Genomic DNA, 23,334 nt, shown 5'->3' with positions numbered 1-23,334 from the left:
TTCCATTTAAATGAGGTTCAAAAACAGGTAAAATTAACTAGTGGTGACAGAAGTCAGAATAGGCAGTGGGGGTGAGATGGATACCACCTGGGAAGGGTCACAAGGATGAATATTCTGGGTACTGGAAAAATTCTGTACCTTGATCTGGGTGGTTAGTAAAACATACTTCTAAAGTAAATGTACTTTACACACTTTATTGAATTTATTTTAGAACTTAATTCAAAAAGTAAAAACAAAAACCAATGCACAGCAAATTGAAGTGATTACAATTAAATAAAAATGATGTATTTCCACTGTAAAAGGTGAGATGCTCTACTATACTGTGATTAATACACATATCAAAGTTCAGTTTGTCTCTTGCCTCAGATGGTACAAACCATCTGAGGGTCTACACAGCTTCACAACCCTATGTGATAGAATGTAAAAAAATAATCATCTGACTTGGATGTTTGGAATATTCATTCTTCTTGGAGCAGCACAGACTTACAGGACTACATTTACTTTGCTCTGGATCCATTCAATTACTTGGTTTTATGTAATATTTACAATTATAATATTATAAAAGCACTGGCTTACCATTTTGTGACTAAACCTACTGACAAAACATAAGAGAAACTGTTCCAGAATAGATTTAACTATAAAGTTGACAATATAAAGTAATTATGTTATCTAACAGAAATTAGGGGGTAGAAGAGATTAAAGGTGAATGACAGCACAGAGGCAGCAATTTCCTCACCTTACATAGTAAGTAGTTAAGATTTACTGCTTAAAGTTGATGGAACAGGAAATAACTATCAAAGAAGAGCTTTTAAGTTATATTATCTAATTTAAGACCATCTATTTTTAAAAGAACATTTCTGCCCTTTTCAGACAAGTGAAAAATTAGCCAATAGAGGTATGGAATATCTATACCAAGATCCTAAGATCCATTTAAAAAAAAATCTTTTTTTATAATTGAAGTATACTTGACTTACAATGTTGTGTTAATTTCTGCTGTAGAGCAAAGTGATTCAGTTATACATATATATACACATTCTTTTTTATATTCTTTCCATTACAGTTTATCACAGGATATTGAATATAGTTCCCTGTGTTATATAGTAGGACCTTGTTGTTTATCCATTCTATACATAATAGTTTGCATCTGTTAACCCCAGACTCCCAATCCATCCCTCCCCCATGCCCCCTCCCCTTGGCAACCACAAGTCTGTTCTCTAAGTCTGTTTCTCTTTGGTAAATTTATTTGTGTCATATTTTAGATTCTACGTATAAGTGATATCATATGGTATTTGTCTTTCTCTTTCTGGCTTACTTCACTTAGTATGATAATCTCTAGGTCCATCCATGTTGCTTGAAATGGTATTATTTCATTCCTTTTTATGGCTGAGTAGTACTCCACTGTATATATGTACCACATCTTCTTTATCCATTCATCTGTTGATGGACATTGAGGTTGTTTCCATGTCTTGGCTACTGTAAATAGTGCTGCTATGAACACAGGGGTTCATGTATCTTTTTGAATTACAGTTCTGTCTGGACGTATGCCCAGGAGTGGGATTGCTGAACCATATGGTAACTCTATTTTTAGTTCATTTTAAAAAAATCTTATGTATCACTTAAAGCTTTTAAAAAAAATCATCTGGAATAATTTTGCTAGAACTGAGTGGCAATGAGTTTGTCATCATCTCTGCTTATCTGTTTCTAAAAACCCCCATATATGAAAATAAACCACTCCATTTTTTAGACACACCTTGCAGGATGTTGAATCAGAACATCACAATTCCAGATATGTGTTAATGATAACAATGATTAGTCAAGGTGTGACTAAATACATTACTTGCAGGTCTTTAAAAGATTAAACAGACACAAGTTTACCTTCATCATCCCTAAGATTACTAGAGAAGCTATACATAGAAAAAGAAATTTAGGCCCCAAACAACTACATAAAAAAACTAACCTACTGTGAGTTCCCTGGCGGCCTAGTGCTTAGGATTATAGGCTGTCCCTACCATGGCACAGGTCCAATCCCCGGTCGGGGAACTAAGATCCCACAAGCTGCACGGCGCAGCCAAAGAAAAAAAAAAACACAAACCACTAACCAACTACTAGTATGAACAGAAAGAGACAAACATTTATTCAGTCTCAAGTGATAAATAATTTAGATAAATAGTTTTAATTAATCTCATGAAAGCATCAAAGAAGGGGAGCCCCACTTAGCCAAATAGCCCTAATGGTATCACAGCACAAATCAATCACTGGAGTTAGCAATGATAACATACGCTTATGAAAGCAGGGAGAATAATATATTTCCAGTTACTTATTCAAGGACACGTGCCTATTACACACGTTGCGAAGGAGTAAAAAGGTGAATCCAATGAATCACTAATCTTAAGAAGTGAGTCTAAGAAGCACTGAAAGATCAGTGAATAATTTCTGGGTAGTATTTTACCAAGGTTAGAGTCACACATCCTGAATGGAAGTAAGAAAAGAATTCAGTCAACATAAATAGGGTACCTGGGGTCAACTTACAGCCTAAGAAAGAATACAGACAAGGATATAGGCAATTACAAAAGTGCAGGGTAAGGGAAATATGGAGGAGCTAAGGAACACATAGGATGTCTATCCAAACCAAAATGAAAGTGAGTTAAACTGAGGTGTTAAGAATGACTAAGATGATGAGTAGATTAAGAGAACTGGAGAGTAAAACAGAAAGCGAGTACTGCTTGTAAGAAACAAAGTCAAGAGACAGTAGAAAAAAAAAGTTAAAAAAATCCTACCAAACCAAATGCACAGTACTTTCAAGAAACCAAGCTCTACGTAGCTAGAATAATGTGAGAAAAGGTGAGGCAAAAGATGAAGTTGCATAGGTAAGCAATATAGGACAATGAAAGCCATTTGTGAAGAAGAACTGGAAGGTGGTAACACTGGGTATAAGGGAATCACTTAGGAGCCAGTTGCAGATTCCCAGCTAAGACAAGACGATGGCGTGAATCAGGTTAATGGCAGTAGAAATAGAGAGAAATGGATGGATTTAAGGGTAATTAGGATGTGGAATTTATAGAATTTCGTGCAAGGATGACTGAAAAATGCAGGAGAAAAGTGAATCAGGGATATCACCAAGGTTTCTCATTCAGGCAAATCTTTAACACCAAGTGATGCCATTATTTGATACTGAGAAGCAAGAAGAATGAGTCTGGTGGTGGTAAAGGTAGTAGGAGGGCTGGACAAGATAAAGCCAGAGGAATGTACAAATGAAGATGCCTGACAGGCACTAGGGTATATGGGTCCCAAGCTCAAATGAGAGTGTTAATCTGGAGATATAAATTTGGGAATTTCCGGGGCTTCCCTGGTGGCCCAGTGGTTAAGAATCTGCCTGCCAATGCAGGGGACACAGGTTTGAGCCCTGGTCCGGGAAGATCCCACATGCGATGGAGCAACTGAGCCCATGTGCCACAAATACTGAGCCTGTGCTCTACAGCCCGTGAGCCACGACTACTAAGTCTGCATGCCACAACTACTGAAGCCCACGCCCAGAGCCTGTGCTCTGCACGCAAGAGAAGCCACTGCAATGAGAAGCCCATGCGCCGCAAAAAGTAGCCCCTGCTTACTGCAACTACAGAAAGCCCGCACAGAGCAACGAAGACCCAATGCAGCCAAAAAAAATTAATAAAATTAAATTTTTTTTTTAAATTGGGAACTTCCAATGTATGCCTAGGGAAAGTGTATAAAGTGCATAAAGTGAGAATAGTGGGATAGACAGAACCCCGAGGAGCACTCTTTTAGGAAGAGGCAGATAAACATGATTTTGTAAAGTAAGAGTACAACTAGAGTAGGCCTAGAGTGGTGGCCTTAGGAGTACATGGCTAAGGTGAAGGGGATTTTCCTGGAAATGAGTAGATCACAGAAATGAAAGGCTATGGCAAGAGTTTTCAAACTTAAGTATGCATCAGAAGCATACTAAGACAGCCCGTCGTTCATATTGCTGGGCCCTGTCCAAAGAGTTTCTGATTCAGTAAGCCTGGAGCTGGGCCTGAGAATACGCATTCTCTTAACAAGCTCCATGTTGATGCTGCTGGTCGGGGGACTACACTTGTAGAACTACAGGGCTAGGGTGTAGAATGAACTACACATGTGGACACTGAAATCACACTGGATGACGGCAAGCCTTGGGAGAAAGAAAAGATTGTGCGTGAGGTGACAGCACCACAAATACTGAAATGGGGCAGAGCAAGACGTCAGGCAGAGAAAAGCACAGAGGACCACGACACAGCTGGACAACAAGACTCAAAGGCTTCATGGACTTTAAACTGAAGCAGCGGAATGGTCTGAAGACAGCATTTGGGACCAAGGGGAGCAATGACTTTACCTCTTGACCATAAAATACACAGGGGAAAAAAGGCTAGCTTCAAATTGAGAGGGCTAAAGGGTGATATGTCTTCAGGAAGAATCACGTTTCAGTTTCAAGTTCCAAATGAGTTTAATTCGAATTAAAACAAGAAACCATTTTTAAAATCTATCAAGTTGGAAATTTTTTAGAAAACTGATAATCCATCACTGGGAAGGATTCAGTGTCTCTCATACTAAGAAAAAAAAAAGCGTATTTCAGTTATGGATCTTAAGATTTTTTAAAAATGAATTTATTTATTTATTATTTATTTTTGGTTGTGTTGGGTCTTCGTTGCTGCACGCAGGCTTTCTCTAGTTGCAGTGAGCGGGGGCTACTCTTCATTGTGGTGTGCGGGCTTCTCATTGTGGTGGCTTCTCTTATTGTGGAGCACAGGCTCTAGGCGTGAGGGCTTCAGTAGCTGTGGCACGCAGGCTCTGTAGTTGTGGTTCATAAGCTCTAGAGCGCAGGCTCAGTAGCTGTGGCGCAAGAGCTTAGCTGCTCTGCGGCATGTGGTATCTTCCAGGACAAGGGCTCAAACCCATGTCCCCTGCATTGGCAGGCAGATTCTTAACCAGTGTGCCACCAGAGAAGTCCAGATCTTAAGATTAAACATGAAAAACTGCACATTCTCTCATTTAATTAACCTTTTAAATTCTAAAAGAAAGAAATTATTTATTTAAAAGAAAGAATATGGAAGATATAGCATACAACTATTTAAGGTAAAATGTGGATGTGCACCAGCATGCACATCCAAAGAGCTGAAGAAGCCCCAAAGATGATAAACACAAGGAGAACCACATCTAGATATATCATAGTCAAAACTGTTTTAAGCCAAAGACACAGCAAATCTTGAAAGCAGCAAACAGGGGACAAAAATATAATTAATAGCTGACTTATCAGAAACAATGGAGGTAAGAAGACAATACAATGACATATTCCAAGTGATGAAACTATTAAACAAAAAGCCAAAGAGCACATACATTTGTAGAAATCACCAAACTGCATTACAAAAAGGTTCCAACAGTATACTCCCCATCGTACTACATACTCACTCATATTAGATATTACCAAATTCCTTCTTATTATCAGTCCTAATAACCTTCTTTGATGAAACTCATCATAAACTGTCAAACTCTTTTCATCCTCATCTCTAGTAATCTGCTACTCTGTGCTCTAGCTACTACAGAATACATAACAGAGAAGTTCATGGACTATTTAAAAAATATTGGCATCCCTTCTTTAATATTACCCTCAACCCAAAATTTTACTCTTTGATATTACTCCCTAAGTAAAGCTTCCCTAAATTCTTCAGGTAGGGTAATTTGCTTCTTTGTAAATGTACTTTATATATCCATTTATATATAAAACTTAAACTATGCATTTTATTTATTTATTATTATGAACCTCTTGGAGAAAGGAAATGTATCATAATTTTTTTTGTTGTTCTCCTGTGTATATGTGCTAATGAGTAGGTTCCCAGTAAATGTTTGTGGAATGAATGAAAAGATACAGTGACCTATGCTGATGAAATGTACTGATGAAAGAATACAAAGAATTAAAGTATCAGCGGACAAGATAAAGAAGGCTGCAAGGATGGCGGTACTTTAAGATGATACGTGTTTATGTCTGTTCGCTTAAAACAATAATGGAAATAAGATTTACTGAAAGAAACAGTATTAACACAAGCTGACAACAACAGTAAATATATTTTAGTAAACCAAAGTAGGTTAGGATTAACAAAGTGGAATCAGTGGCTTTATAAACTGTACTGGTTAAGTCAATTTATGGCTTCATTAGATTAAGAAATTTGCTCACTAAAGCACAAGGCTGCTTTTACTTTTATTACCTTCAAATCCCAGTGCTTAAACACAGACATACCTTTATATAGGCAATTATCCAGGGCTAATTACACAATTTGACTGTGGATCATACAGGCCCTTGATATGTTTATCTTCCTAGACTGAAATCAGTTAGGTAGCCTGAGGTCATGAAAACAGCACTGACTCAGGAATTAAACAACCTGGGATTTTACCCCATGTACAGGAGCTAACTATGCTTGTTTCTTCAAGTTTCTTTCTCTACTTCAAAAGGGAACCTTTCACAAGGCCAGTAGATAGCCAACAGCCTCCAGCTGCAGTGTCTTTGGGATCCAGTGGCAGTGTTCCAGCTGAGGCCACATTCCCCCTGGTTAGCTCCCAGTGAGAGACTGAGCATGACAATGGTACCAGGGCCTGGCCATTTCTGCTTACTGAGGTATTCCTCTGTGGGAAACCTATATGCATTGGAGTTCCCCACAGGGCTGACAGAGACTCTCACAGCTGCAACATAGTCTGAGTCTCTTCCTACTGAATCCTCCTTCCTTCTTTCTCTCATTTAACAAGTGTCAGAACTGTATCATGGTCTGTCTAGTGCTCCTCCTCCTCTTTATCCTACATAGATGCTATCCCACAATAAATCACCTTGCCTTTTAACTTTGTCCTGGCATCAGCTTCCCAGAGGACATCAACTGACACACTGACATATCCTATTCTCCAACTACAAGGTTTACTGAAATCTAGCTATCATGTATTGCCAACTTTACCAGAATACTGACTGGGCGTTTAACCAGGTTACAAACAGGCTTGTGTACTACAAAGGAATATAGATTAGAAAGTCTCCTCAGACTCAAAAAATTTCACCTCCTCTATGGTGTTGAGCGAAAATTAATTTGGTTTAACCAACTAATCAATATTCAACATGCAGAATCTATCAAAAGTACTTACATAACTGTGTTGTCATCCACTAAGATATCACAACCATGTGCAGGACACGAAATAGTCTGAAAAAGATCAAAATTTAAACTATGTCTTCATTCAACAAATATTTACTGAATGTTTACCATTGCCAGGAACTTTGCTAGGTTCTGAGGATACTCAGAACTCCCCTTCTATTAAAGGAAACGTATGTGTGTACGTGTATCACCATAAAGTAAGTAAAACTGCTAACCCAAACAACTGGTTTTTCAATATAAAACTTGACTGGTAAAAGCAAGAGATATGACAAAAATTCTCAACAAGTTTAGCCTGATAAATACAAATGTTAATGCCTGCTGAGAAAATATTACCTGGACTGGATCTTTAACTGGAATGCCTCATTGTAAATAGAAAAAAGTCTCAATTATCTTTTAGTTGTTTTAATCTAGAAAAAAAGTCCACATGCAATTCACAACCCAGAATGCTTCACCTGTTTATATTTGTGTAAGGGTCTAAACACTATAAGAAATTCTAGAAAAACTCAGAAACAAATTAGCATTTTTACCTGTCCCATGCCTTCTTCCATTATTTTGGTAGTTAAATATTCGCTCCAGCACTGCATACAAAACTTATGTCCACATTCAAGGCCAGTGAAATACTGCAACAAAAATAATACATGGACTTTGAAAAGACATTATCAGGAGAACCACTATACATAGTGACTCAATAAGGCCCTACTAGGTCACATTTCTCGCAGTGGCTAAAATGTCCAACTTAACATGACTAGATGGGCTCCTAAAATCAACTTCTAGGTGGTGAAATCTATACACGCAAATTCATTGAACACAAAACACCTATTAATGAGATATGCATCTGCAGTAGATATTTATAATTTTTAGGAAAGGCACAAAACAAGTTTGTACCAATAAGCATATGAAAAGATGCTCAATATCCTTAGTCATCAGGGAAATGTAAATCAAAGCCACAGTGAGACATCACTTCACACCCACTAGGACAGCTATAATCAAATGGACAGCTATAATCAAAAAGACATAATAAAAGCATTGACAAGCATGTAGAGAAATCAAAACTCTCATACACTGCTGGTGGGAATGTAAAATGCTACAGGAACTTTGGAAAACACTGGCATTTTCTCAAAAAATTAAACAGAGGGCTTCCCTGGTGGCGCAGTGGTTGAAAGTCCGCCTGCTGATGCAGGGGACACGGGTTCGTGCCCCGGTCTGAGAAGATCCCACATGCCACGGAGCAGCTAGGCCCATGAGCCACGGTCACTGAGCGTGCGCGTCTGGAGCCTGTGCTCCGCAACGGGAGAGGCCACAACAGTGAGAGGCCCGCGTACCGCAAAAAAAAAAAAAAAAAAAAACTTAAATATACCATATGATCCAGCAATTCCACTCCTAGGTATATACCCAACAGAAATGAAAACATATATCCCACATAAAAACTTGTACACAAATGTTCACAGCAGCATTATCAACAATAACCCAAAAATGGAAACAATTCGAATGTCCATCAACTGACAAATAAGCAAAATGTGAAATATCAATAATAACAGAATATAATTCAGCCATAAAAGGGAGCAAAGTATTGATACATACTATAATGTGGACGAACCTTGAAAACATGCTAAGTGAAATAAGCCAATCACAAAAGAGCACATACTGTTTGATTCCACTTATATGAAATGTCCATAATATGCAAATTCATAGAGAAAGAAAGTAGATTTGTGGTTGCTCAGGGCTGGGAAGCTTAGGAAGGAATGAGAAGTGACTATAAACGGAACAGGTCTTTGGGGGGGTTACTAAAATGTTCCAAAATTAATTGTGGTAATGGCTGCACAACTCTGTGACTATACTTAAGACCACTTTAAATAGGCAAGTTGTATGGTATGTGAATTCATCTTAATAAAGCTGTTATTTTACTTTTATTTTTTGGCCACGCCACGCGGCTTGTGGGATCTTAGTTCCCCAACCAGGGACTGAACCCAGCCCACGGCAATGAAAGCACCAAGTCCTAACCACTGGACCGCCAGGGAGCTCCCAAAGCTGTTATTTTTCAAATGTGACACAAATACAGCACTTCATGGAGCTGCATGGAACATGGCTAAACTAGAAAATAAAATGTTATGGAAAACAAAATATTTCCTCAGAATAATAGTAACATTTGAATAATAGTAACATTTTGGTCTAATCTTATACTACTTATATGATTTGAAATACTATCTGTTTGACAGTTGGTTAAATGAAGGATACTACTATCTTCTATAATGGGATATTAAAATCAGGTACTTTAAATAATATTAAGAGAGTCTAGAGGACTGTATTTTCAAAAGACAAATAATGGTTATCACACTTTATTGTTTTTAATTTTTTAAATTCTTTTTTTTTAGATTTTCTTTCTTTTTTTTTGGCTGCGTCGGGTCTTCACTGCTGCGTGCAGGCTTTCTCTAGTTGCAGTGAGCAGGCAGCAGCTACTCTTCACTGCGGTGTGCAGGCTTCTCCTTGTGGTGCCTTCTCTTGTTGGGGAGCACGGGCTTCAGTAGTTAAAGAACAGAGGCTCAGTAGTTGTGGCTCACAGGCTCTAGAGCACAGGCTCAGTAGCTGTGGTACACGGGCTTAGTTGCTCCGTGGCATGTGGGATCTTCCGGGACCAGGGCTCAAACCTGTGTCCCCTGCATTGGCAGGCGTATTCTTAACCACTGTGCCACCAGGGAAGTCCAATGGTTATCATATTTTAAGAATATTTTACAATATTTACTACCAAATTATTATTATTATTATTATTATTATTATTATTATTTGCGTTACGCGGGCTTCTCACTGTTGTGGCCTCTCCCGTTGCGGAGCACAGGCTCCGGACGTGCAGGCTCAGCGGCCATGGCTCACGGGCCCAGCCGCTCCGCGGCATGTGGGACCCTCCCGGACCAGGGCACGAACCCGCGTCCCCTGCATCAGCAGGCGGAATCTCAACCACTGCGCCACCAGGGAAGCCCTACCAAATTATTTTTAAATGAGTAAGTAATATAGGCTGATGTTAAAGACAATTATTTAACAATATGAGTTTATGTTGGAAAAATAAGTCTCCCTCATCCCCATCCTTCTCTACCTTGTCCTCTACCTCTCTACCCAGAAGTAATCACTATTTCCAATATCTTACATATTATATTCTTTCAGAGATGTTCTAATGTACACAGGTACACACACGGTAAAAGTACCACAAACTTTCTTCCGCATCTCGGTTTTCTTTATTATTATTATTACCTTTGTGATTAAATGAATGTGTATCAGGAAAAATTTGTGCAAGTGAAATTGTAACAGTATAAATTTAGAATCTGATTATTACAAAGCTTTGTTTATAGGGGCTGTTGCAATTTATACTATAGAAGAGAACCTTGGTGGGAATATGACCTTGGTGACCCTTGGTGATCCATGTCAAAACCTTGGTGACCCATGTCAAAACCTTGGTGACCCATGTCAAAACAATGTATTATCCAACTCCTTGATCTCTGCCAATCTAACAGTTGAAAATGAAGTAACTACCATTAGTTTTCATTTTAATTTCTTTTTATGAGTGAAGTTTAAACATTTGAAAAAAGATTTAAGGCTGTATATTTCTTTTTCTGTGAAATTTCTTCTCCTATTTTGCCCATTTTTCCTCTGGGCTTTTTTTCTAAATGATTTACGGGGGTGTTTTACTTACATAGAAAATTGGCTGTTTATAAGTGTGGAAAATATTTTCTCCCAGTTTCAATGTTTACATTTTGCTGCTACGCAGAAGCTCTTTATTCATATAAGGCAAAATGTATTAGTTTTAGAATCTATGGCTTCTAAATTAATTTAGATACAAGCAGTTAGGTAAGAATTGAAGTTTCCAGATGGCTACCAAGTTGTTCCATCAACCATTTATTAAATAATCCACCTTATCTGAAATGCCTCCTCCATTATATACTAAATTCTCCTCATGTATACTTGACTCTCCTGTTCCACCGCACTGCCTATTCCTGTTTTTTCGGTTGCCCCGCGTCCTAGTTGCAGCTCGCACGCTCCTTAGTTGTGGCATGCAAACTCTTAGCTGGGGCATGCATATGGGATCTAGTTCCCTGACCAGGGATCAAACTCAGGCCCCCTGCACTGGGAGTGCAAAGCCCTATCAACTGTGCCACCAGGGAAATCACTGCACTGCCTATTCCTGAATTTGGTAGGACTAGTTCCCTCCCTACCACCATCAATCTATTCTTCTTTTTCTTTATTTCATTATTATTCCTCTTTCCAAATACTTGGCATTCATTTATCTCCCCTTTTCTTCATACAGACCTTCCATATTTCTTGCCAAGTTTATTCCCAGATCTTTTATTCATTCTGTGGCTCTTAGAGTGGTATTTTACATTCTATAACATTTTCTAATTAGCTGTTATTTGAAATATGCTTACAAAATTTCTGATGTTGCTTATGATACAGATGAAAATAGTCAGGATACAATATTACAGCATATCAACTATAAAAAAAATACCTGGAAAGTAGCCAGGGAAGAAAATGTTTCAGAGCCCTGAGACTAGTTTTACAGAACAAATCATGGAAAATATCAAGGTTAAAATATGGTTCTATTCAGGGACTTCCCTGGTGGTCCAGTGATAAAGAATTCGCCTTACAATGCAGGGGGTGCGGGTTCGATCCCTTGTTGGGGAACTAAGCACACGTGCCACAACTACTGAGCTCACGAGCCTCAACTAGAGAGCCTGCATACTGCAAACTACAGAGCCCATGTGCTCTGGAACCCGCATGCCACAACTACATAGCCCACACACCCTGGAGCCTGTGCACAACAACTAAAGAAGAGAAAAAAAAACCTGCACACCACAACTGGAGAGAAGCCCACGCTCTGCAACGAAAGATCCCGCGTGCCACAACTAAGACCCAACACAGCCAAAAATAAATTAAAAGTAAACAATAAATAAATATTTTAAAAAAATATATGGGGGGGCTTCCCTGGTGGCGCAGTGGTTGAGAGTCCGCCTGCCGATGCAGGGGACATGGGTTTGTGCCCGGGTCCGGGAAGATCCCACATGCCGCAGAGCAGCTGGGCCCGTGAGCCATGGCCGCTGAGCCTGCGCGTCTGGAGCCTGTGTTCCGCAAAGGGAGAGGCCACAACAGTGAGAGGCCCACATACTGCAAAAAATAAATAAATAAAATAAAATAAAATAAAATTCTTAAAAAATGGGGACTTCCCTGGTAGCGCAGTGGTTAAGAATCCACCTGCCAATGCAAGGGACATGGGTTCGATCCTTGGTCCAGGAAGATCCCACATGCCATGGAGCAACTAGGCCCATGTGCCACAACTACTGAGCCCACATGCTGCAACTACTGAAGCCCGCGTGCCTAGAGCCCACGCCGCACAAAAAGAGAAGCCACCGCAATGAGAAGCCCACACACCACAACGAAGCACAGCCCCCACTCACTGCAACTAGAGAAAGCCTGCATGCAACAAAGACCCAGCAGAGCCAAAAAATAATAATAAATTAAATTTTTTAAATATGGTGCTATTCAGAGATTGACAATGATTCTAACTCATTCACAAAGTGAGCGAAGATGAATATTTGGGAAATCAATATTCTCATCCACCTCCCTGGTGGCGCAGTGGTTGAGAGTCCGCCTGCCGATGCAGGGGATACGGGTTCGTGCCCCGGTCTGGGAGGATCCCATATGCCGCGGAGCGGCTGGGCCCGTGAGCCATGGCCGCTAAGCCTGTGCGTCCAGAGCCTGTGCTCCGCAACGGGAGAGGCCACAACAGTGAGAGGCCCGCGTACAGCAAAAAAAAAAAAAAAAAAAAAAAAAAAAAAATCTCATCCATTAAAAAAAAGATCTGGGGGCTTCCCTGGTGGCGCAGTCGTTGAGAGTCCGCCTGCCGATGCAGGGGACACGGGTTCGTGCCCCGATCCGGGAAGATCCCACATGCCGCGGAGCGGCTAGGCCCGTGAGCCATGGCCGCTGAGCCTGCGCGTCCGGAGCCTGTGCTCACAACGGGAGAGGCCACAACAGTGACAGGCCCACGTACCGCAAAAAAAAAAAAACAAAAAAAAATCCAGGAAGTCAATAAAAAGAATCTATTCTCATTACTCCCCAGTAGTGAAGGAGATATGGCACTAACCTGTTGCCAGATTACTAAAGGAGAGTATTTGATTTTTGAGACTATAATGAGAAGGGGCATTATGTAAAGGACAAATACAATAGAGTCATGTATCGGCAAGTCTAAAATGTTTTACTGGTGACTTAAAAACACATACATAGGGCTTCCCTGGTGGTGCAGTGGTTAAGAATCCACCTGCCAACGCAGGACACGGGTTCAAGCCCTGGTAGGGGAAGACCCCACATGCCGCAGAGCAACTAAGCCCATGCACCACAACCACTGAGCCTGCACTCTAGAGCCTGCGAGCCACAACTAATGAAGCCCGTGCACCTAGAGCCCGTGCTCCGCAACAAGAGAAGCCACCAAAACGAGAAGCCTGCGCACTGCAACGAAGAGTAGTCCCCACTCGCCACAACCAGAGAAAAGCCCGTGTGCAGCAACAAAGACCCAAACCAGCCGAAAATAAATAAAGAAATAAAAAGAAAATGGCCTTAAAAAAAAAAAAAAAGAACACATACACATCCTCATGTGCTTTATTAATTTTTCAAAGACTGAGAGATTAAAGGTCACAATGGTTAGTAAGTGATCACTATAAGTAACACCTTCACTTCTGGGACCTCTACACCAGGGCTCATTATAAGATAAGAAAAAAACAGAAAGAAAGCTTTTTTTTCCCTCCCTTTCCAATAACTTTTCTTTGTTTTTCTTGAGGTGGACCATTTTTTAAAGTCTTTACTGAATTTGTTACAATATTGCTTCTGTTTTATGTTTTGGCTTTTTTTTTGCTGGGAGGCATGTGAGATCTTAGCTCCCCGACCAGGGCTCGAACCTGCACCCCCTGCATTGGAAGGCAAAGTCTTAACCACTGGACCACCAGGAAGTCCCCCAATAACCTTTCTAATTAAACAGATAACAAGACTAAACAAGATAAATTACAAAAATAAATCACACACGCATGCCCAAAGATAAAGCAAAAACTAACCTGTAGTATAAAGACATATTCATTGTGCTCAAGAGTTTTGTCATCAGGCTTTCCTGGTGGCACAGTGGTTAAGAATCTGCCTGCCAATGCAGGGGACATGGGTTCGAGCCCTGGTCCGGGAAGATCCCACATGCCACGGAGCAACTAAGCCCGTGCGCCACAGCTACTGAGCCTGCGCTCTAGAGCCTGCAAGCCACAACTACTGAGCCCGTGAGCCACAACTACTGAAGCTCATACGCCTAGAGCCTGTACTCTGAAACAAGAAAAGCCACCGCAATGAGAAGCCCGCACACCACAACGAAGAGTAGCCCCTGCTCACCGCAACTAGAGAAAGCCTGCGTGCAGCAATGAAGACCCAACACAGCCAAAAATAAAATAAATTAATTTTTTTTAAAAAAGAGTTTTATCATCATGGATATATCAGGGTATCATCCTGTCTGTCTTAGTTCCCTTTCCTTCCTCCTCCTCTGATATATTTGTTCCCTTACTACCTTGTGTTTACCTACTTGGCTCCCTGGGTCTTTCCCTGATTCAGGGGATCAGATTATCTATTCGTTAAACTTACCCCTGTTTATATCATAAATATATCTGACCAAGAATACACTAAAAATATATAAAATATTATCTACAACAGAAATTAATGGTGCTGAAGAAAAAGAACTGAAAAAAGCATACTCACTCTTAAAAGTTTCATTTATCTCCACCATTTACACAGATAGCAACTAATGTCAAAGAAAGGAACATTAAGAATTATCTTTCTTCTATCAGAAGTTGCCCATATAATCTCTAACTTGAAGCCATTTTGTTCATAAAAACTGAGCAAATAATCAGGGCACCAGTTCCCTCATCTGTAAAATGGAATGAGTTAAAAAGGAAGATGGAGCACAAAGATTCAGAAGTGCCCCAGGGATGAGGAAGCCGAGGGTGGACAATCGTCACAATCTTCAACTTTGCTTTTATCTATTTAACATACCTTATTCTTAGAAAATACAAATTATTTATGTCATAAAAATGATATGGTAGCTCAAGCTATATTTCCTAGTAGAGCTAAATCTTATGCTTTGATTCAAAAGAACATTATTATAAAGTGAGTAACTGTTGCCAGGAGCAGGAACCCCCTGAACTGGCCACAACACAAGGGGGCAGAGGGATGGGGGAGGCATCTCTGAACTTAAAGAGTGTTCCAAAATCTCAGGAAATTGTTTTTAAAGAAGAGACCACCCAAAATAGTTAACTCCAAAGTATTATAAACTAAGCTGTCAGAAGCATTTACTTAAAATAAAATCTGTTTTCATGTCGCACTGTAATAAAGCAAAGTTGCTTTCTACGAGAAAGGTATCAAAGATACACAATAATAAAAGGCTAGTATCAGTGTTTGAAGAGAGTAGTGGAAACTGAAACATGGGAGTTATTTAAGTAATGTAAGTAAAGAAATCATCCATCCAATTAATAAAGCATGAATGAAGAATCTCAGGTGACATTTACTTGCAAAACTGAATAGGTTAAAATTATCCTTCTTCATTAGCCTAAAAACTGTGAGAAAAGAAGTCCTAGTTTCACCATGATTACTTTTTCCTAACACGGTTTCCTTAACACTTTAACTTACTTTCCAACCCATGCTGCTGTTTGCTTTTCCTGTCATTTACATAGCCAAACTTCCTTTAAAAGAGTAATCTGTTTATATTTATTGCTTCCCCTTCCTTTACTACTTTCAAGTCAATAATTCTTCAGCCCATGCAGTTTGGTTTCCCATCTTACCACAATACTTAAAATATTGATAACTTTCCAGGATCATCAGTCAACTTCTTGTTGTTAATTCCAAACTCACCTTTCAATTCTTTTCTCTGAAGCTAGCACTGTTTACCATTCTTGGAACTGCATTCTCTTCCTTTGGCTTCTGTATTTCCTAGTTTACCTAACTACCATACCTTCAGAGGTTAGTTCAAATGTCAGTGTCTGTGGGAAGTTCTCCCTGATCCAAAACTGGGTTAGGTGTCTCTCCAACATGTTCCCACAGTATCATGCCCTATCAAAGCATTTACCATTTTTTCTGACTATGTCATTTTACTCATCTGCCCAGCTAACCTGTAAATTATCTAAGGCAGGCATTATGCCTTTATTCTCTGTTGTTTCTAACGCTTAGAATTGTGCCTGGTGTGCTGAATGATTGAATGAATAAATAGTGGTTTCTCCATTATCAGTTACAAGTGCAAGCACAATTTACACTGCGAATATCTACTCATGATTTTCAATTCTAATTTGTTCAGACTGCCAATACCAAGGGCACTGAGGAAGTTACAGGAGTTATTTGCAAGCAGCTAGCTTCAGTACTCGAATTACATTTAAGATTTAAACTAAGGAGGAGCTGCTGTAATAGAGCACAAAGGGAAATGCCAAGGAATAAGGAAACCTTGTATAAGCTGGGACAAATTATTTGGGTCTCAGTATTACCTCATAGAAACATTTATAAACTGTAAACACTACACAAATGTCAACTATTAAAGAAAGATGATAAAATGGTCAAAACATGGGGCTTCCCTGGTGGCGCAGTGGTTGAGAGTCCGCCTGCCGATGCAGGGGACACGGGTTCGTGCCCCGGACTGGGAGGAGCCCACATGCCGCGGAGCGGCTGGGCCCGTGAGCCATGGCCGCTGAGCCTGCGCGTGCGGAGCCTGTGCTCCGCAATGGGAGAGGCCACAACAGTGAGAGGCCCGCGTATCACCAAAAAAAAAAAAAAAAAAAAAAGGTCAAAACATGAAATTAATGTATTTTTAACAGGAGTGCTGATTGTTCTTTTTAAATACTTAAGTTAGGATTGTGATTTAAGGAGAGAGAAATGAATAAATAGTAGTTCAGGCTGACAGAGGTTTGAAAGAATATCTTATTCAATTTATTTGAAAGATTAAAAACACTGAGAACCAGCCAGATTAGATGATTTACTACCCAAAGCCAAAAAGCTAGTGTTAGAGCTGTGATCAAAACTTGAGAATTTGGAAATTCAATTCAGCATTTTACCTACTAAATTATTTTAACTCTGATTTTCCATTTCTCTAAGAGCATATAATTAACTTTCTTCTAAAACTTCTTTTCTAAGCACTTGTATGTGTAAACAAATTAACTTCCTTCAAATGGGAACCTTTAGAGCTACACATGTTAAACTCTAAGATTAACAATGAAAAACCTTCAATATGTTAAAATATATAACATGGATGACAATGACCTGGTATACACTAATTACTAGAAAAAGCTGCTTAACTATTAGACAATATGAACAAGGTAGTTATAATTGTTGTATAATTAAATTATTCTTAGATATCTTGAAACATCTTAAGAGGTGAATTACAAAAGTAACTGAACCCCCTTTTTTTCCCACAAATGTAATATTCCTACAGTTACCAATAACGTGCCTTCATAGGAAGACTATGTTTATTTAAGCCTAAAATTTCTTCACTAGATACCCCAAAGTTAATCATCTAAATTCAATAGGTTTTTAAGAGTGATACTTGTACTAAGGAATCTCCGTTAGAATGGATCTGTGTGAAAATCCTGAAAACCCTGAAAGCTCCCTAGTGAAATAGCATTAAAGACATTTTATAAGTGTTTTGGATATTTATTCTAAAAACTTAGTTTTAAATCTATTTTAATTTTGATGGAAAATAATTCTGTTTGCTGCCTACCTATTACACAATTCTCTCACGGTGGTAATATAAAAATGGAAAAGATTTAAGTGTGTAATGACAACTTGGACACGTTGCTGCTTTAAAAAGCAAATGGGGGCCTCCCTGGTGGCGCAGTGGTTACGAATCCTGTCAATGCAGGGGACATGGGTTCGAGTCCTGGTTCGGGAAGATCCCACATGCCGCGGAGCAACTAAGCCCGTGCGCCACAACTACTGAGCCCGAGTGCCTAGAGCCCATGCTCCGCAACAAGAGAAGCCACCGCAATGAGAAGCCCGCGCACTGCAACGAAGAGTAGCCCCCGCTCACTGCAACTAGAGAAGGCCCACAAGCAGCAGCAACGAAGACCCAACGCAGACACACATACACATACATACACACACACACACACACACACAGCGCAAATGGGGGAGGACTGAGAGAGAACAAGCTCTTACTCTTTCTTTTCCTTTCTTTATCCTTAATATATTGATAGGTTACTGCTTTGCTACAATCCCAGATTCCCAGATCTTCCTTTATTTAAATAATGAAAAGTTGATTTACCCTCTGAAATAGAGAGTCAGTGCTAGCCTTAAACTACCAGATACTCACCGAGTTAGGGTAGTTCAAGTAGCAGATCTGACAAGGCATATCCTGTGCTGATGACCTTGTATTCATCTGGCGGGTTCGAGACTTTTTACTTGGATTAATTACATGACACTCAGCAAAGAGCTTCTCCAGGTTTCCATCAAAGTACCTGCATTATTTAAACAGAAAGGATGAGAGCCCAGCAAAAGCACACTGTTAGAGCTCTCCAAAAACCTGATTTTCTATAGGGAAAGTCAGTGAAGTAAATTAAACCAAGACCATAACCTTCCTTGCTCAGAAGAAATAAGCTGTATGGCTACCAACTGTAGCAAATAGAAGCATATGTGTATGAAAGCAGATTGAATTTTTGTTGCTATTTTGACACTTTTTACTTTGTTTCTATCATGAGAGGTTAAGCTATTAGTAATATTAACAGCACTACAATTAAAACCTAAGGATGAAAGTTGTACTATCTCTAAGTGGGACCTTATGAAGAGTAATGGTATTTCAAAAGGCTAGGCTATATTTTATACCAATGAGTTCATTTTATTAATAATTTTAGTTATACCAGTTTAAATATATTAGCAAGTAAACCACCTATAAAGCATACCTTATCCCACAAATCATTTAAAAAATGAAACTATTACATGTGTCTCATTCTACAAAGACTTGCTTTCTAAATATTCTTTTTAAAGTTTTTAATAGGAAAAGGGAAGAAGGAGGAAACAAAAACATGTATCTTTAAAAGTTTTTGTATCAAATAATCTATACATTAGCTTTTTCATAAAATATGTATCAAAATATATAGAAGTAGTTCACCATCTAATATGTCAACAGCATGGTATGGCAAGTACTAGCTACAGAGTTTCAACTGAACTGTAAACTTCTTGACAGAAGACAGTGGTAAATAGCACAATATCTCCCATTAATCCAGTTAAGACATGGTCTTTGGCCTCCTGAAATATCTTAATATTCTAAATGGAAAAGCAATAGATAGAAAAACTTTCAATTTGTGAATCAATATAACCAGCAAAAATATTAACATGGAATCTGATCAACTTACTTTTTAGCTTGTTAAGTCTAGGTTTAAATAACTACAAAGTTCTTTATATATAAACAGGAGGCTAAGTTAAAAATAATCGATACTCAAGAGATTCTCAATATTTTTAGTGGAAGTCTTGTTCAGGCTTTGTTCAAAGCATTTGCTACATCTCCGGAAAATCACTCATGAGAACAAACCGCATCACTCTCCTAAGACTGATAAATATCTTTTTATAAATACTTTGACTACAGTTATGTGTCAATGAACTGGTCAAGTTATCAATCAAAATGTCAACATATTATAAAAGAGGAACTCATATGAAGTTGTCCCTGATCAAAATATATAGAGCAGATAAATCAAATGCTCTCCTACAAAGGTTATCTCTGAAAAAAACCTAAGATGTAAGTTTTATCTGAAAAACAGAAAACGTATGAAGCTAACACTTAATATGAATAGGTAAACCAACTAAACCCCTTGTTTTTATAAAAAAATATACATGCTCACAAGAAAAGACAAACTCTTGGCATCTAGAACTTAACTACACAAAATTAGCAACTCCTAATACTTTGGTGAACAGACTAGACAGCATTCTATGCAAATACAAACAGACATGTGCATATTTCATGTAATCTCATATTCCAGGCTTATTACCTGCTTTCTTCACTGAACAATATGTAACATCTTTGTCATGAGCATGGGTGGGTCTACATTACTTTTCATTGTTGCATATTTCCCTGTAGGTATATACTATAATTTACTTAACCAACCTTATACTGAAAGACATTTAGAGATGTTCCACATGTAACAATCCTAGATTAAAATCTTGTCCCATTTGATGGGGGAAAATAATTAGACCTAACTTGCATTTCTTTATTAGTGAAGCTGAACTTCACTAATTTTTCTGTGAAGATTCTGTTATTATTTTATGAGTTTAGTATGTAAACAGGAAGATAACCCTTTGTTTTATGGATTGCTTTCTTCCCACAGCTTCTAACTTGCCTTTGAATCCTGCTTAATGGTGTTTAATTGCCACTTTTAATTTTTATGTAGGTAAATTTACGATGCAAAACTGTTGTGATTTATGGATTTCATATGAAGTTTTAAAAAAGATCTCTATACCCAAAGACTATAAAAATTATTCATGATTTAGGTCATTCCTTTAAACTGTTTCCATTAAAACTGTTGATTCACATGGAAATTATTTTTGTGTAGTAAGGGGGAAAGCAGGGATTCCATTTTATTTTAAGCCAAATGTCTAACCATTTACTTTAGGTCTCAGCTTGAACTGCACTTCCTCAAATAAATCTTCTTCGACAGCTCCTCCCCCTCCAATTAGGTAAGGTTCCCTTGTATTACGTCCTCACAGTACTTTGTACTCCAGTGCGACACATCACATTACTAACTCTGTAATCGCCATTTATGTTTTTCCTGCTAGAATGTAAACCCCATGAGGACTATTTTATTACTGAGGTAGCCCTAGTACCTAGAAGAATCTTACTATAAGCGTTCAATTTCTTTTTAAAGAAAAGAGTGACTTCTTAATGATACCTGATAACAAATCTGAATTCCTTTATTTAGGAATATTTCTTAAAGATAGCAATATATTAGAGTTTATAGTTTTTGGTCTATTATAGAAGGCAAATAGCTTTCAAATACAGCCCAGGTAAACAGAATGGGGAGTTGAAGAATCCACTCATATTGCTGATCACAGCAGGCAGGCCTAGAAATTTTTTTCATTTATTAAGTTCCATCTTACAGAAATGTAACATTTTAAAATTTGTTCTTTATTTTTATTTATTACTTGCTTTGTCCACCAATGACTCTGCTATAGTTTTCCGGAAGATACTGAAGTCTAATTTATTTTTACTAAACATAACTTAAAATGGGTACTTAAAGCTATTTCGCCAACTTTCAATGATACACTGATTGTCCTTGTATTATATGACCCTACACTTAACCCTATAGTTTTGTTTGGAACTTCCTGGAGCTTTTCCCAGTTGATTATCATTTTACATAATTTTTTCACTAATTACACTGTTTTGACATTATATAGCTTTTCTTTCAAGAATAGTAAAAACTGCTTTTTGTTTCCTAAGCTTGATAGCCCTAATTAATTACTTAGACATAATTAAAATGTTTAATTGTATTCAAATGCTCACTTTGGCCAAAATCCTACTCACCCCACCCCCAATATTCTCTATACTGACAGCCTCCATTTTCTTCTGGTACCCACTGTTATTGAAGTCTGTGATCAAAATAATTCTCATTTTATAATTCAAATCATTTTTCAACTGACATATATACAAGGTTTCTTCATTCTTTAAGTTTAGTTCTGTAGGGTTTATCTTAGCATTTAACTTTCTCTTTTGAAATGCCATTCAGGTAGTAATTACTTCAAGAGCTTTTAGTTATTAAGACCTGCTTGATTTGTACCCAGCCTTTGCTAATTTTCCTCCCTGTCTACCATCTACTAATTCCTTCTTTGTCCTTTTCTTCTCTTACGTATCTCCATTTTCCATAGTATCTGCTCTATTTCTTGCGGTTGCCAACGTGGTTTTATCTTCTGCAAGATTACTGCTTGTCCCTTTATTTTTTTTCTTAGTTCTGTCCGCTTCCTTTTCTTGTTCTGTTTTCTTGTCTTGTTCTGTTGTTTCATCAGTTTATCTTTGATCCCTAATCTCATAGAGTCTATGTTTACTTTAATCTTCTTAAAAGAACAAAGGTTTTTTCAGCCTGCTAATTATGATAGTTTTCTTAAGGACTACTACTATGCTCAAGAATACAGGTGGATTCTTAACTCCCCACAGTTTGTATACCTGGTCACTATATATTTGAAAGTTCCTTCAGTTTGCTGGCTCTTACATACACCCTTGCCTGTGAAAAACAGACCAAAATGAAGAGAGACTAATTCAGTGTGAAGCACTGAAGTTCAGGTACCTTGTTTAATGAGTTAACACACATATTTCTCTCTGCTTCACTGACTTTGGTCAACAGCTGCAAAGATTATGGTAGGACACTGCTGCCCTCCTTTCCTGCAAAATTTGCCCATCCTTTTGAGAAAATCATATTGATGAAAAGAAAAACAGAATAGCAGTGTGGTTTTTCCTTCAGTCCAGCCTTTCCTCGGTGGGGCAAGGGCATGATTAGAGTATCCCCACCCCATCTCTCACATGGCCTAGATTAAAGATTGTTAGAATGGCTAGGAATTCCCTGGAGGTCCAGTGGTTAGGACTCTGTGCTCTCACTGCCAGGGCCCTGGGTTCGATCCCTGATTGGGGAACTAAGATCCTGCAAGACCCACCACCAAAAAGATTGTTAGAAGGGCGATTTGAGAGGTTCTTCAGTAGAGATTATAAATCCTCTTCTCTCTCTAAGGTTCTTTCTGTTCAGTATGCTTATATAAATATAGTTAAGCAAACTGGCACTTAATCAGCCAACCTTCCAGAAAATCTAGATCTTAATTTTTCATTTTCCTTGACTATTAGACAGAAATATACCACATAACAAGAATTAAATTTCAAGGCAGGAAGAGTTACAGCTTAAAAACTATGTCTGGTTATGGAGAGGGGAGACATGGCAGGTGGGGTATATCACTGGCTAAAGTTTCTTCTTGAATCCTGAATGACTAGCATCACTGTTTGCCATGTCAATATTTAATTTTGTCATTGTGAGTTTATTTTAAAAGCCACTAGGGCTTCATACTTCATAAAAAGATCACTGTTGATGTTGTACTTATTTTCACAACAAAATGGGAAAAGCAAAACTGTTAAGCTAATTTAAAGTTATATACTGGGCTTTTCTAC

General features: G+C 38.5%; 1 protein-coding gene across 1 annotated transcript in view; it reads right to left on the bottom strand.

Moving 5' to 3' along the window:
* The window catches only part of ARIH1 (ariadne RBR E3 ubiquitin protein ligase 1), a 122,422-nt gene that overhangs the window by 34,635 nt on the left and 64,453 nt on the right, over positions 1-23,334 (bottom strand). Inside the window, exons 3-5 of the mRNA XM_082618073.1 lie at positions 18,514-18,658; positions 7,685-7,777; positions 7,150-7,205 (exon numbers count right to left, since the gene is read on the bottom strand). Of these exons, the coding sequence (XP_082474199.1) occupies positions 7,150-7,205; positions 7,685-7,777; positions 18,514-18,658 (294 nt within the window). The remainder of the gene's footprint in view (positions 1-7,149; positions 7,206-7,684; positions 7,778-18,513; positions 18,659-23,334) is intronic.

The sequence above is a fragment of the Mesoplodon mirus genome (assembly GCF_964341445.2).
Source record: "Mesoplodon mirus genome assembly, chromosome: 4".
Classification (NCBI taxonomy): Eukaryota; Metazoa; Chordata; class Mammalia; order Artiodactyla; family Ziphiidae; genus Mesoplodon; species Mesoplodon mirus.
This window is presented reverse-complemented; position numbering and strand designations above follow the sequence as displayed.